The sequence below is a fragment of the Pyrus communis genome, chromosome 16 (genome assembly GCF_041283825.1).
Source record: "Pyrus communis isolate YQ-2024b chromosome 16, ASM4128382v1, whole genome shotgun sequence".
In the NCBI taxonomy this organism is placed as follows: domain Eukaryota; kingdom Viridiplantae; phylum Streptophyta; class Magnoliopsida; order Rosales; family Rosaceae; genus Pyrus; species Pyrus communis.
In genome coordinates, this window is record NC_142580.1 from 2,511,272 (window position 1) to 2,524,159 (window position 12,888).

Here is a 12,888-nt window from a genome sequence, read left to right on the forward strand (position 1 = left end):
ATAGGCCCAAAAATCTAAAATATCGGCCCAATAAATGGATAAAAAAGCAATAGAAGACCATCAAACGCAAATCTCAAATATCGGCCCAATATATGCCACATTTAAAATCTCAAATCTCAAAAGTATTTGTAATTTCGTTAAAAAAATCTCATAAATAAAAACCAAATCTCTCGCTCGCCCACGTAATTCCGACTCTCGCAAAACCCCCAAAATTCGAAAACGACAAAAAACTCAACCCCTAACCCTAGATTTCCCGATGACCAGCGACGCCCAGGACTCGCATCGCAAGCACCGTGGTGCCTCTTCCGATGACGAAGAGGCCGTCGAGAAGTCGTCCAAGCGCCACAGGCACCGCCACCACCATCGTCACCGTCACGGCAGCAAAAAGCGCGAAGAGGAGACCAAGGCCGTCGTTGACGATGTCGAAGCTCCTTCACCGCGGCCTGTTGAGTTATATGATTCCGGTGTCAATGGTTCTATGCCGGTTGAAGACGTGGAGGAAGGCGAAATTCTCGACGAGGAGGGTGTCGGTGGTCGAGATGATGGCGTTTCCAATGCGGAGTCTGGTGAAATTGAGGCTTCTGGAGTTGGCGATCATTCTAATAAGCGGAATCTGGTGTGTTCTGATTTCCCCCCATTCTCTTCTGATTTCTCATTGATTGTGCCTTTGGTTGCTGAAAGTTTTTTTTTGTTTTGGAAAATTGGATAATTTCCCTGCTGCTTGCTTGTTTTCATGAAATTTATAATTGATCGGGGTTCAAATTTAAATGGGGTTTCTTTTCTTTTCATTTCCAAAATTCTGTTAGTTGAAAATCTCGGAAATTTTGGTATTTTAACCGTTGTTTCAGTGGCCAAATGATTTTTATAGTTCTTTTTCAACTGTGATGAAATTTGTTTGGTGAGAGCTTGTTCAAGCGGCTGAGTCATAGCCATTGTTTCATACATATGTAAGAACCCGCTCTTGCACTAGTCGAACATGAATCAATTCCAAATGAAGTTTCCTAGGCGTTTCAATCAATGAAGGCTGACGGCTTACTTTAATTTGTAAGAGTTGGTTACAATTCATATTAAGTTATTAACGAACTTTTTTATTTTGTTTTCCTCAGATAAGTGTTAATTACTGCAATTCATGCACTTAACTTTTTTTTCTTGGTGCTTTTTGGCAGAGAGACAATGACATAAATAAAAATACAAAGACCGTGGGACACCTGCATGATGATGATGATGATGATGATGCCCGCGGTTGTGTTGGTGGCAAGTCTCGGAATGAGGCTGGTTTGCCTAGAGATTCTATTGTTGAGCCTCAAGATGAATTAGTTTCCAGTGGTAGTGTAAAGGATCATGCAAATGGGGATTTGGACTACCAATCTCACAGAGAGGAGAAGAGGCGACACAGGGAGTCTGGGTCTCCTTCTAGAGGAAGTGATAAGAGAAAGAATTACTATGATGATGAAAAACTGTATGAAGATGGAAGTAAATCAGCTGATTGGAAAAAGTTATCCTCTGGAAGTAGTGGGGACAAGTACAATACCTTGGTGCGTTCACCATCTTGTGATAGGCGCGGTGACGAGCTACATGGTAGGGGCAGATCAAGGTCATATGATCGTTTGAGGGAGAGATCTCGTTCCCGCAGTATAATAGAAGAAGAGCCTCTTTCGAAGAGGAGACGTTATCATGAACGGGACACCTCTGCGTATGTTGAGAAAAGCAAGGCTGTGCACGGCTCTGATGATGAAAGATTGGCTCCGGGTATTGACAGTGTCGATCTGAGGAGGGATGATGAAAGGGAACACAATATTAGTTATGGCAGATACTCCGGATTAGGCCATAGTCGAGAAAGAGAGAGAAGTAGGGGGAGGGAGGTGGATCAGGAGCAGAGAAGGGAGAAAGATCAAGAAAGAATCAGGGACAGCGAACGGAGAAGGGAGAAAGAAAGAGAAAGGAGTAGGGATGGGAAAAGGGGAATAGGACGAGAGCATAGCAGGGAAAGAGTGGTTTATATGGAAAGGAGAAGGGAAGAGCGACATAGGAGCAGGGACATTGAGAATAGGGATAGGAATAGGGATGATAGTAATAGGAGCAGGGACAGGGTCAAGGATGATAGGGACAGAAACATGGACAGGGGCCGAGATAGGGACAGAGATATAGACCGAAAATGGGAGAGGCAAGATGATAGAGACAGGGATAGGGGTCGAGATATGGAGAGGGAGAAATATGAACATCATGAGGATGGCTATGGAAACCGAGATAGGCATAAATCTGCTCGATCAAGGCGCGATGGAAAAGAATACGACCAGGACAGAAGAAGTAAAACTGATCCAGCAAAGGTACAGAGTCCAAAGAATTATTCTGTCGAAGGGGATGAAGACATGTTAGAAAGGTAGTTGCTTGTTTTAAACACCAACCCCTGCCCCGCCCCCCTCCTTGCCGCTCCCCTTCCCATTTTTTTTACCATTTGATGTATATATTCCCTTTTTTGTAGAGATGAAGATGAAGACGAAAGCATTCAAGTTGCTGGCCAGGAAGAGGATGATGTGGATAGAATCAAGGAAGAGTCTCGGAGAATAAAACAAGCCATCTTAGAAAAATATAAAAGTCAGCAGTCACAGCAAACAAAAGAGTTGCGTCTACAAGAACAAACTGAGTCACAATTGCAGAAGCATTTTGAGCCTCAGCCTCTGGAGCAATCAGCGGATAAAGGTCCTGCAGATCATCTGGAGCAATCAGCAGCTTCTGTCAAACCTGGTCTAGAAACTGATGATGGAAGGAGTGATGGGGATGTGTCTGTTGCTGCATTTTCTGTTTTACCTCAGCAGAATGGTGCTGATACTTCTAGAATGCCTTCTGGTGCCACGGGGCTTGGAGAGGGTACTCCAGAGGTCAGTCCACTCTTTCTGAAATTCATATTATCCAGACTTTTTATGATAATATCTTTTTTTTAATTATTAAACGTAGATTCATTTGTTGTCGAAACCCAAAGTTTTGACATTTTACGACCAAACCTGGCTTGCAGGGTTTAGAATTTAACTGATTTATGTAAATTTTATTTTTATTTTCAACTTGTGCAGAGTGAAGGAACTGTTGCCGTTGATGATATTTTTGGTGAGACCCCAGTTGGAGTTCAAAAATTGGTGAGTTTCAATGTCATGCATATGTTAGTTTCCCATGCAGTGCAACTTTATTCTTGCAATTATGGTGTGGATTAGAAATTGATAAAAGGTTCATTAAATATAAGTCTAATCTTGTATCCTGAATAACGTTCATGTAGTTGAGCTGGTATTAGTTTGCTTTAATGTGCTCATGTTTTTGTTATGCATGGACAACAATGAGAAAGCATTGGCCTTTTTTCATGTTGCTTGTTACTCTGCGCTTTAGTTTACATGTTTATCTATTTGTGATTGATTTTGTCATTTTTGTTGTGACTTTGTATTCATGGCAGTTTCTTTAATTTCATAGTTTTACACGGGCAATATCTGAATGACTTTTTTTCATTGTCTCATTTGAAAGATTATCTGGACTCTGGAGTGCCTTAATTTTTTTTTTTCTTTTTCTTGTATGTTTCATACTCAAATTACATCAACGTTTTGGTAGTTTTGGTGTGTGGGAACACTAGAATGATTATCAGTCATATAGTGTACGGCTAGACTTAAATCTTATGCTCTATTTTGTGTGCAGGGAAAAGGAGATCGTGTACGGATTGAAAGGAGTGGTCTTCATGATAACTGGGATGATGCAGAAGGGTACTACAGTAAGTATATGACCAGTTCTTATATGTCTTTCAAATTATTGCTATTTCTTGCTGGGAATTTTCTCCACCTGTGATAGGCTTTTAATGGTCCCTTTCAATTAACAGTTGCATTACCATGCCTCCCTCCCTTCTTCATGCGGTGCTTTAATAAAATCTCGCATCTCCATATAGCCACTCATGTTCTCTCTTGTTGCCCGAATTAGTTTCTACCCTATTCCTCCTTGTTTACAGTTCTCGGTTGCATTTTGAAGTTATACAAAATACAATGCTGCGTTACTTGATTACCTAGGTTGATATTTCATCCAAGATATGTTTTATTTTCTTCCTACTGTCTTTTTACTTTTCTAATTTATTACGATGATCCTGTGAAGGCTACCGGTTTGGAGAATTACTTGATGCTCGATATGAAATCACTGCTGCTCATGGGAAGGGTGTCTTTTCGACAGTAGTCCGTGCAAAGAACCTTACAGTTGGTAATGGTGAACCTGAAGAAGTGGCAATTAAGATGATACGGAGCAATGACACCATGTAAGTGATTATGAGACCACTTGCATTGCTATTGGCTTTGGTTTTCTATCACTCTTTTACCCATTTTATTGCTTCTTTTATGTGAATAGGTTAAAGGCTGGAATGACTGAGTTGACCATATTGAAGAAATTAGCAGGTCACGATCCAGATAATAAGCGCCACTGTGTTCGTTTTCTGTCGAATTTCAAGTATCGAAATCATCTTTGTTTAGTGTTTGAATCCCTTCATATGAATCTTCGTGAGGTCTTAAAGAAGTTTGGGCGCAATATTGGTCTTAACCTAACTGGCGTCAGAGAATATGCTAAGCAGCTTTTTATTGCACTGAAGCATTTAAAGAACTGCGGTGTCCTTCATTGTGATATAAAGCCAGATAACATGCTGGTAGGTGTCTACTACTCTTTTTGATGATTGGATTTTATCTCAAACCATTTATGTTTCTCATTAATAATTTATGCTTCAGGTAAATGAGTCAAATAATGTGTTGAAGTTGTGTGATTTTGGTAATGCCATGTTCGCTGGAAAGAATGAGGTTACACCATACCTCGTCAGCCGCTTTTATCGTGCTCCTGAAATAAGTAAGTTTTCTTTTCTTTTTAATTAAGCTAATGTTAGTTGATTCAAGTCATGGGAGGCATTAATTAGTATTTTAAATATATTGCTTGATTAATATGTTCCACCTGAAATATTGATCTGGTATTTGATATGTCTTGGTTGCAGTTCTTGGCTTGCCTTATGATCATCCACTGGATATCTGGTCAGTTGGTTGCTGTTTGTACGAACTTTATACGGGAAAAGTTCTTTTTCCCGGTGCTACAAACAATGATATGCTACGTCTACACATGGAACTGAAAGGCCCTTTCCCAAAGAAGATGCTTCGGAAGGCAAGTATTGGGTTTGACATTCACCAAAATTTCTGTTTATGTATTAATATTTTCTAATATATCCCAACTGTTTTGCCCGTTCTATATCAATAAGGTATTCATTTTGCTAAAGTTTTTCTTGTCTTGGTTTTTGTACTTATAGGGAGCTTTTACACATCAACATTTTGATCAGGATCTGAACTTCCATGCTACAGAAGATGATCCTGTTACAAAGAAGGTAAGCATCTGTGGTCTGGTTTATTTCTGTCTATTTCTTGTCAAGTATCAGAGTTTTGTGGTTTCCTGTCAAGTTTACGAGGTTTAAATTCTGCTTGTGCAGGCAATCAATCGGGTGATTTTTAATATAAAGTCAAAAGATATTGGATCACTTATTACGGGTTCTGGTGAGAATGCAAAGATGCTAGCTGACTTTAAAGATCTTTTAGATAAAATGTTTGTATTGGATCCGGATAAGAGGTTGACAGTATCACAAGCTTTGAACCATCCTTTCATCACTGGCAAGTGAACCCTGTTGCTGATTTTCTGACTCCAGAATTCCTGTTGCGCTAGATATTTGTACATTTTGATCTAATTCATACAGTTTCTAATAATTGGGCATTGTCTCTCTTCTCTGTGATGGCCTGAGAGCTTTTGGCACAGTTTTGGCATGGTTGAAGTCAGAAGGGGTGATGTTTTGGTCAGGAGTACTCATCACTGGCGGGGGTTCTTTCACTTGTACTGTTTCTATCGTAAGACAACTAGCCAAAGATGTCTTTTCCCCCTGTAATCATTTATGGTTGGCAAATGTGAAAATTAATTACTTCCGTTATAATTTTCCATCATGATTTTATGTGTATTCTGAACTTGGTTTCTGCAATTCAATCTGTGGTACAACAGAAGATATATTTATCTTCAAGAGTTTTTTTCTTACTTTGTACTTCTATGTATTTATTTTCTTGGTTGCTTGTATTGAAGTTCATTCTTTAGTTTATGATTGGTAGGTTTGTTAAACATCCTTCATTTTCATGTCCTTTATGTCAGCTGTAACTTTACACCCACTGTATCTTAATTATTTGGGTTCTGGAGATTCTAATTTAACTTTTCATTCAGGATATGTGATACCAGCAACCCTCCAGTGCTTAGATGCTTAAAAGGAACCCAGGAGAAGGTACCTTGGTTTTGCTTATTAGGAGAATATTGTGAGGGACTTGGAAATAGATGTCTTTATGTTGCATGCTTTGTTTTTCTGTTCCTAGATGAAGCTACTGGGTTGACTTGGAAATCTATTTAATTTGAGTCTTAGTGTCACTGCTCTAGATTCATTTGACGACTTCTTGTAGCTTCTTTCTCTTCTTTTCTTTTCGGTGTCTGCTATTTGTTCTGCGTTTGAAATTGTGAGGATGGTTTCTTAATTACTACTGTATTTGTTATCTGAATGTCTTAATGCATGTACATGCACTCTGAAATGTGCATTGGTTCTTCTAAAACAGGGTTCAGTTGACGTGTTTTACCATGTCATGTTTGTTTTATTTGACATCATACTAAATGCATGAAATTGTATTCAGACATCTGTTTTCCTGTCCGTCTTTGTTTGTGCTCGAGAGCATTATATATATTACTTATTTTTGTTTGTTCTACCCTTTAAATATATGCATATCCTAATGAGATTGCATTGCATCTGATTCATGGTCGTTCTGGAGGCACTTGCACAGGAGGCATGAGGCTGCTGTTTGATCTAGAACAAATTCAGAGTAAGTAATTTAGGTTATGAATTTGCTTCTTGTGTGCAATGTATTTCATTACGATCTATGGTCTTGACATTGTTGTTTATGTTTTTAGGGTATGGCCCCCATGCTCCTGCTCCTGCGGCATCTGTACGTATATTCAAATCATAGTTTTTATTTATTTTGGTGTGCAGTTTTTGTGAAGCAAAATTTTACTTGTATTCCTATGGAAAATACTTTAGAAATATGGCTATAACGTGGATACTGGCTAAACAGTTTTGTTAGACTTTAGGAACCTAAAGAAAACACAATTTAATTCCTATTGAAAAATTAAAACATTAACTAGCATAATTGGTCTCCCTTGAAACTGATGTACTTATGGATGTTGCTTAACCTTATTTGATTTCACGACGTTGAACTACACTTTCGAACACACCTGGAATGAATACAATGACATGAAATCAAACAAGGTTAAGCCACATTGTCGGTCTGCACCTTCAGAGGTTGATTCTTGTTATTTGTCGGCTACTCAAAAATTATTACTTGTACCCTTGTGCGCCTGACTTTAGTTTCTCTTTACCATTTTCTTACGACTTGACAATTCTTTCGTTGTTGTTCATTATTGATGATCTTGAAAGGAGTTGATACGTCAAATAAGCTGTTTTGTTTATAATCAGTTTCAATAGAATATAGTGATAGAAAGCCTTAAAAGAAAGAAATGTATTGCCTTGGGATTGCTTCTATTATTGTTTTGTAGCTTTTTTCATGTAATTAGTTGGGGTTCTGCTCTTGGTTTTTCGTTTGATGTTCACCGCCAGCAAGTTATTGGTATACAAGTTATGCTGATCTAATGACAGATATACTCTTTTAGTTAACTCGAGATGCTATGCTAGCTACTCATTCAGCCGGGTTGATTTGTAATTTGAGATGAAAGTGTTATAGTCGTATGTATTCTGCATGTTTTTCCTCTAGTTTTATTGTTTATTTTCATCCTACTGAACTATAACCGGGATCAACTTTCTTTGGTGTGCTACGTAATTTACATTGACGATGCAAGAGTTGTAATCTTTCGGTTCCAGACATTTTGTATTACTTATGTTAACGCGTGTGGTATGGCAATCGGGGTTGATGGTCTCTTGCAAAGATGGATTCGTTCTCAAATGTTAGATGCCGACGAAAGTTATGTGAGACTTATCGGTTTGCATTTAAATTTCTACAGCTTGTTTTCGAGATCCTTCAATACTTTTGTAAATCGATGGTAACATGTTACCTAAGCCCCCTTTTTTATTTTCCAGCGGTGGTGGTGAATGTCAATTGCGTGGGTTAGTGATTTTGATAAGTTTACACTTGTAGACTAGCCACCGGGTTCTTTGGGGGGTTGGGGGACCAGTTCTCTTGCTTTCTTCCAATTTTTGGGTCATATGAGAAGCTTCGTCTTCAAGAATCTTCGACTCCACACCCAATTCTCCAAATAAGTCACCTAGTCCACACTGAAGAGTGCTCACGACCACCCCTATTCCTAGATGGGGAAATGTTGTTTCTATCTGGTTGGTTGGTTGGAAATTTCGATTGGGACACCCCATTCTCCAAATGTCGACTGGAAGTATCAGTTTGTACCATTTCTCTAGTAGATGCGGGACTTGTGTATATTGGCGGCTCCCAACTTTGTTAGAGAGATTGTACAAATATGTGATAAATATAGCATTACTCAAGAAACAAACACAAACTGAACAAAAATGTTATTCTTACAATCTATTTGTATCATCTTCTTAGTAGAGATGAGATTCATATGTATTGGTGGGTTTTACCTTTATCAAATAGTTGATACAAATGAATATTGCTACCATCTCTCTAATAGGGTCCGTTAACTTATGTGGGTTGCATCTCTGTTAGAGAAATGTTACAAATGATGGTTCAAATAGATAGTATACCTCGGCCGGCTGAGTCGTTTTGACTTACGTGTCCGAAGATCGTAAGAACAAGTGGATGCTTTTTGCTCCTCTTGGCAGAAATAGTCCAGCTCATAACAAGCCGCGTTTTATCAAAAGCCACGTTTCCTCCACCTGTGCATGATTGTGGAAACTTAGCCCCTAAGCCTAATATAAACCCTAATAAACAAAACAAAATACCACGTCGGCAACACCTCCTCCTCCTCCAAAGTCCGAACTAGTCATATAAAAGTCGTACCGTCACCGAGTTTTTCCCCATCGTCGTCACCCCTTAAAGCAGCAAACGATCCAGGACTCGTTTGTTGCCTTGCTCTTTCTACCTCATCCATTGGAATTATCCAGAGTCAGAGAGAGAGAGAGAAGAAGGTGAAGAATGGGAAGAAAGCTCGATGCTTTGCTTGGAAGGAGTCACAAGACCTCCGCCAAGTTCAAACCAGTTTTGAACCTCGCTCTCTCCCGCCTCGCCGTTCTCAAAAAACAGCGCCAGGTCAAGTGCTCTCAGGCTCGATCCGACGTCGTCCAGCTCCTCCAGCAGGGTCACCAAGATCGAGCTCTTCTTCGCGTAAGTTCCGTTTTAAAACGTTCAATTCGGAGTTCATATGACTAAAAAGGAGTGTCCAAACCGCTACTAATCTAATTACCAAAAATTTAAGAATGCTCGTAAAACTACTTTCTCGAAAAGCACCTTGGATTTTTAATAATATTTTTTATGTGTTTTAAAATGCTTTCAGATAACAAAGGACGCTTACATGCTTATAATAAAAGCAATTATAGCAAAAGCGCATATAAGCGTTTCCTACAAAAGCATCCCAAACAATCCTTATAGCTTAACGATCAAATTTTTCCACGGCTCTTATTTTTCTACTGGAATTCGAGGCTGAGAGACTTTGTTTTGTTTTGTTGTTGGCAGGTGGAGCATGTGATTAAGGAGCAGAATATGTTGGACGTGTTTGTCATGATCGAGGGTTTTTGCAACCTCGTGATCGAAAGGGTTCATCTCATTGAACAAGAAAGGTTTGGTTTTTTAGACTAATTAGTATTAATCTAACTTAAGTACTTTTGTTTAGCTGGCATCAATCTAATTTAATGACTTTTGCGGTGTCTTTGTTCACTTAGGGAATGTCCTGATGAACTGAAGGAGGCAACATCGAGTTTGCTCTATGCGGCTTCAAGATGCGGGGATTTTCCGGAGCTTCAAGAGATTCGCGCGGTTCTCACTGCTCGTTTTGGCAAGGAATTTGCTGCTCGTGCCATCCAAGTGCGCAACAATTGTGGAGTCAACCTCACGGTAATGATCCGGAACAGACTGAAGTTTTCCAATTAATTTCGGCATGTTAATGATTTGTGTGTTTTTCGGTTTTTGAAGATGATGCAAAAACTGTCAACTAGGATGCCAGTTTTGGAGGTCAGAATGAAGGTGCTCAAAGAAATAGCTGCAGAGAATAACATTGTTCTGACGCTGGAAGAGACGTCTTCTGTTTCCATTGAGGTATGGAATTTCGAAGAACTACGAGAATTACGAGAGGATTAGAACTGAGGTTACTTTGAAAATTATTCATGGTATCTGAGGTTTGCTGTGCGTGATCAATAATGCAGGATAAATCGGATGCGAACAAGGCCAGTTCAAGTGGCACAGGACCAGCGGATAATGTGCAGGCTTCTGCACAAGAGACCGGAAGAGATGATAGGTTCTCTGGTTCGATTAAGCCAAGGAAATACAAGGATGTAGCTGATGCTGCGCAAGCAGCCTTCGAGTCTGCAGCTTATGCAGCAGATGCTGCAAAAGCAGCAGTGCGACTCTCTAGGTCTGAATCTCAAGATCCCGATGATCAAAATAGTCCGGGAAGTAAACGAGGAAAGCTATCTGACAAATATGAGTCCTTTAAAACTGAATCAGAATCGCCGAGTGAGCAAAATCAAGGTGAATTAAAGAGGTCAACAACTTCTTTGAGTTTAGATTCAGATGGTGATGAGGTGATTCCAATGTCCTCAGATGCCGTAGGGCAGGCCAATCTTTTTGGGACGGATACAGTTTTTGATGAGAGTGAAAGCGACAGCGAACCAAATACAATGCCCTCGTCTCATAAGCAAATTCCTTCGAGGTTTCAATCCGGCTTGAAGGCGGAGTCGAGGCTTGAATATCCTGCAGCACACATCGCTGGAGGGTCTGGAAGGCAAAGCCCGCCACGATTAAACGTAGAGAAGGGACCATTCTCTCTGCGGACTAGACGGGTGCGTGGCTTCTGAGTTTGATTGCAATTTTGATTGTTTCTTTATCTCTTTTTTGGTTTTCAGGTTGATTATTTTTCGATTGTGAGTACTTCCAGTTCTATCTATTGAAATTTGTTTGATACACCGAGGCCTCGTAGTAGAATTTCCAGGGTATGCAGAATACACATACATAAATTGTGTCGAAATGCCATGGAGCTATAAACTAATCAACGGATACATAAGCCTAAGTTTTAATCTCCGGAGCGTGCAGAATATACATACGTTTGAAACTAATTTCGGAACATTTGACTAATGCCCGACATCATCTGGAAAACTCAGCGGAGTCTAGGCCTCTTGTTACTGCGCAGATCACTAAATGACTGCAAGCTCACACCAACATCTTCATCATATTCGATCCCGAGCTCCTCCTGCAGTGGCACAACAGCCTATTCACAACCACACCATAGCATAATCCATAAGCGCGTAAGACGAAACATCCCAATGTAAGCATACCTTAAATTCCTTAACATCTTTCGGTGAGTTCTCAGTAATAGCATCCCACAGATCTCTGAACATCCTTCGACGCTTTCTCCACTGACTGGCTTTCTCAGAGACCATTTGCTCAACCGCCTTGCGGTCTTCTGGCTTGACCAACGTAACTCCTCCGCGCAATTTTTCCAGTCGGTCCTCCATTTCATTGACCTAATACAGAATTCAAAACACCGGACTTCATCCATGTTCCGTACCCTTTTTTTCCCAGTCACATACTTTGACCTAATCAAGCACAAACCTATCGAATTAACTTACCTCCTTTCTCAGTTTTGCTTCCTTCTCCCTTATTTGCTCCAGAGTCAAATGTGACTGCAAAGTTTTTATTTCTGCAACGAAAGTGCATCGCGAAATTTCAAACCGAGAATTAAAATGTCGAATACCAGAGGCAATTCTCGAAACCATGACATGTAGTAAGGAACAGTAAACGGGTACCTCCCTCAACCTCGCTAATTGCTCTCTTTTGTTCGCCCAGCTGTTCCTGCAGTTTCTCATTCTCTTGCTTCATTCGGGTAAGCTCCTCGCTGTTTGGAATGGCGAACTGGTCCTGCCGAGCCAGGTAGATCTTCTGCTTGCCATACTCCTTGAACGAAATCTTGCCATTATCCGCAAGAGTGTCCAGCGCCTTTTGTATGGCCGCCTTCTTGAGGTTGAACTTCTGCAACGCATCCGCCACATTTTGAGAATTCAGCGGCCTATTTTGCTGGACAAAGATGTGCAAATTACCGTCAGCATTAGGACGAGCACAAACTCTACTTAGCAATAATCTGTTTGTTTTAGGCTTAATAATTCCTTCAATTATACGCTAATTAGTAGAATTACAGCGAATCAAAAAGAGGAAAACAACAACAACAGCAGCAGCAGCAGCTACTGAAAAGAGAAAATTAATCACAATTCGATTTTCTCACCTACCAAACAGGCCAAAAATCGGAAGGGAAATTCACACATTACCAATTTATTCGACTTTACAGTAAAATTAGATTGCAATAGGAGAAACGAAAGATTATTTTTACCTCGTTCAAGTAGTTGAGGACGATTGCTGTAACGTTTCCACAAAACCAAAGGCAACAAAGAGGTTTAGCGATTCAGTAAAACGCAGATCGAAAATCAAATCGAGTAAATTACAGGAGAATGCTAGAACTAGGATTACCTTCTGGGTTTTCGGATTTGGGAGCCATTGATCGGAAACTCCACGGCTCCGTCCGGAGAATCGGAAACTGTACGGAAAATGGCGGGAAGAAGAAGCTTCTCAGAGACTCGAAAACTTTTGGCTCTCGGTTTGAAATGAAAACGACAATAATGTGCGCCCTTTCTGTATA

The 12,888-nt window shown here is 40.1% G+C and overlaps 2 protein-coding genes and 1 non-coding gene across 3 annotated transcripts; 2 read left to right on the forward strand and 1 right to left on the reverse strand.

Annotated features, from left to right (window-relative positions):
• The first annotated feature begins 130 nt into the window (after positions 1-130).
• Positions 131-6,052, forward strand: LOC137730584 (uncharacterized). The gene is made up of 12 exons (XR_015957957.1): positions 131-616; positions 1,167-2,380; positions 2,483-2,879; positions 3,069-3,131; positions 3,676-3,748; positions 4,120-4,276; positions 4,366-4,657; positions 4,737-4,851; positions 4,994-5,157; positions 5,300-5,374; positions 5,477-5,654; positions 5,797-6,052. It is a non-coding gene; the product is annotated as an uncharacterized LOC137730584 (transcript).
• Positions 6,053-7,917: 1,865 nt separating this feature from the next.
• On the forward strand, positions 7,918-11,162 carry LOC137731282 (uncharacterized). Its single transcript, XM_088688164.1, has 5 exons — positions 7,918-9,371; positions 9,720-9,823; positions 9,926-10,097; positions 10,176-10,298; positions 10,406-11,162. The coding sequence occupies exons 1-5, from the start codon at positions 9,183-9,185 to the stop codon at positions 11,054-11,056; spliced, it is 1,239 nt and encodes a 412-aa protein (XP_088544290.1). The 5' UTR covers positions 7,918-9,182; the 3' UTR covers positions 11,057-11,162.
• On the reverse strand, positions 11,152-12,856 carry LOC137730585 (homologous-pairing protein 2 homolog). Its single transcript, XM_068469571.2, has 6 exons — positions 12,720-12,856; positions 12,583-12,608; positions 12,005-12,272; positions 11,828-11,898; positions 11,534-11,722; positions 11,152-11,448 (listed from the first exon to the last, which is right to left on the reverse strand). The coding sequence occupies exons 1-6, from the start codon at positions 12,745-12,747 to the stop codon at positions 11,356-11,358; spliced, it is 675 nt and encodes a 224-aa protein (XP_068325672.1). The 5' UTR covers positions 12,748-12,856; the 3' UTR covers positions 11,152-11,355.
• Positions 12,857-12,888: the final 32 nt, after the last annotated feature.

Coding starts and splice junctions, on each gene's coding strand:
- LOC137730585 (XM_068469571.2), bottom strand. CDS start 12,747: ATGGCTCCCAAATCCGAAAACCCAGAAG. Junction 11,899..12,004: donor AATTAGCGAGGTTGAGGGAG/GTACCCGTTTAC, acceptor CTTTCGTTGCAG/AAATAAAAACTTTGCAGTCA. Junction 11,449..11,533: donor AAGATGTTAAGGAATTTAAG/GTATGCTTACAT, acceptor GTGCCACTGCAG/GAGGAGCTCGGGATCGAATA.
- LOC137731282 (XM_088688164.1), top strand. CDS start 9,183: ATGGGAAGAAAGCTCGATGCTTTGCTTGGAAGGAGTCACAAGACCTCC. Junction 9,372..9,719: donor AAGATCGAGCTCTTCTTCGC/GTAAGTTCCGTT, acceptor TGTTGTTGGCAG/GTGGAGCATGTGATTAAGGA. Junction 10,098..10,175: donor ATTGTGGAGTCAACCTCACG/GTAATGATCCGG, acceptor CGGTTTTTGAAG/ATGATGCAAAAACTGTCAAC.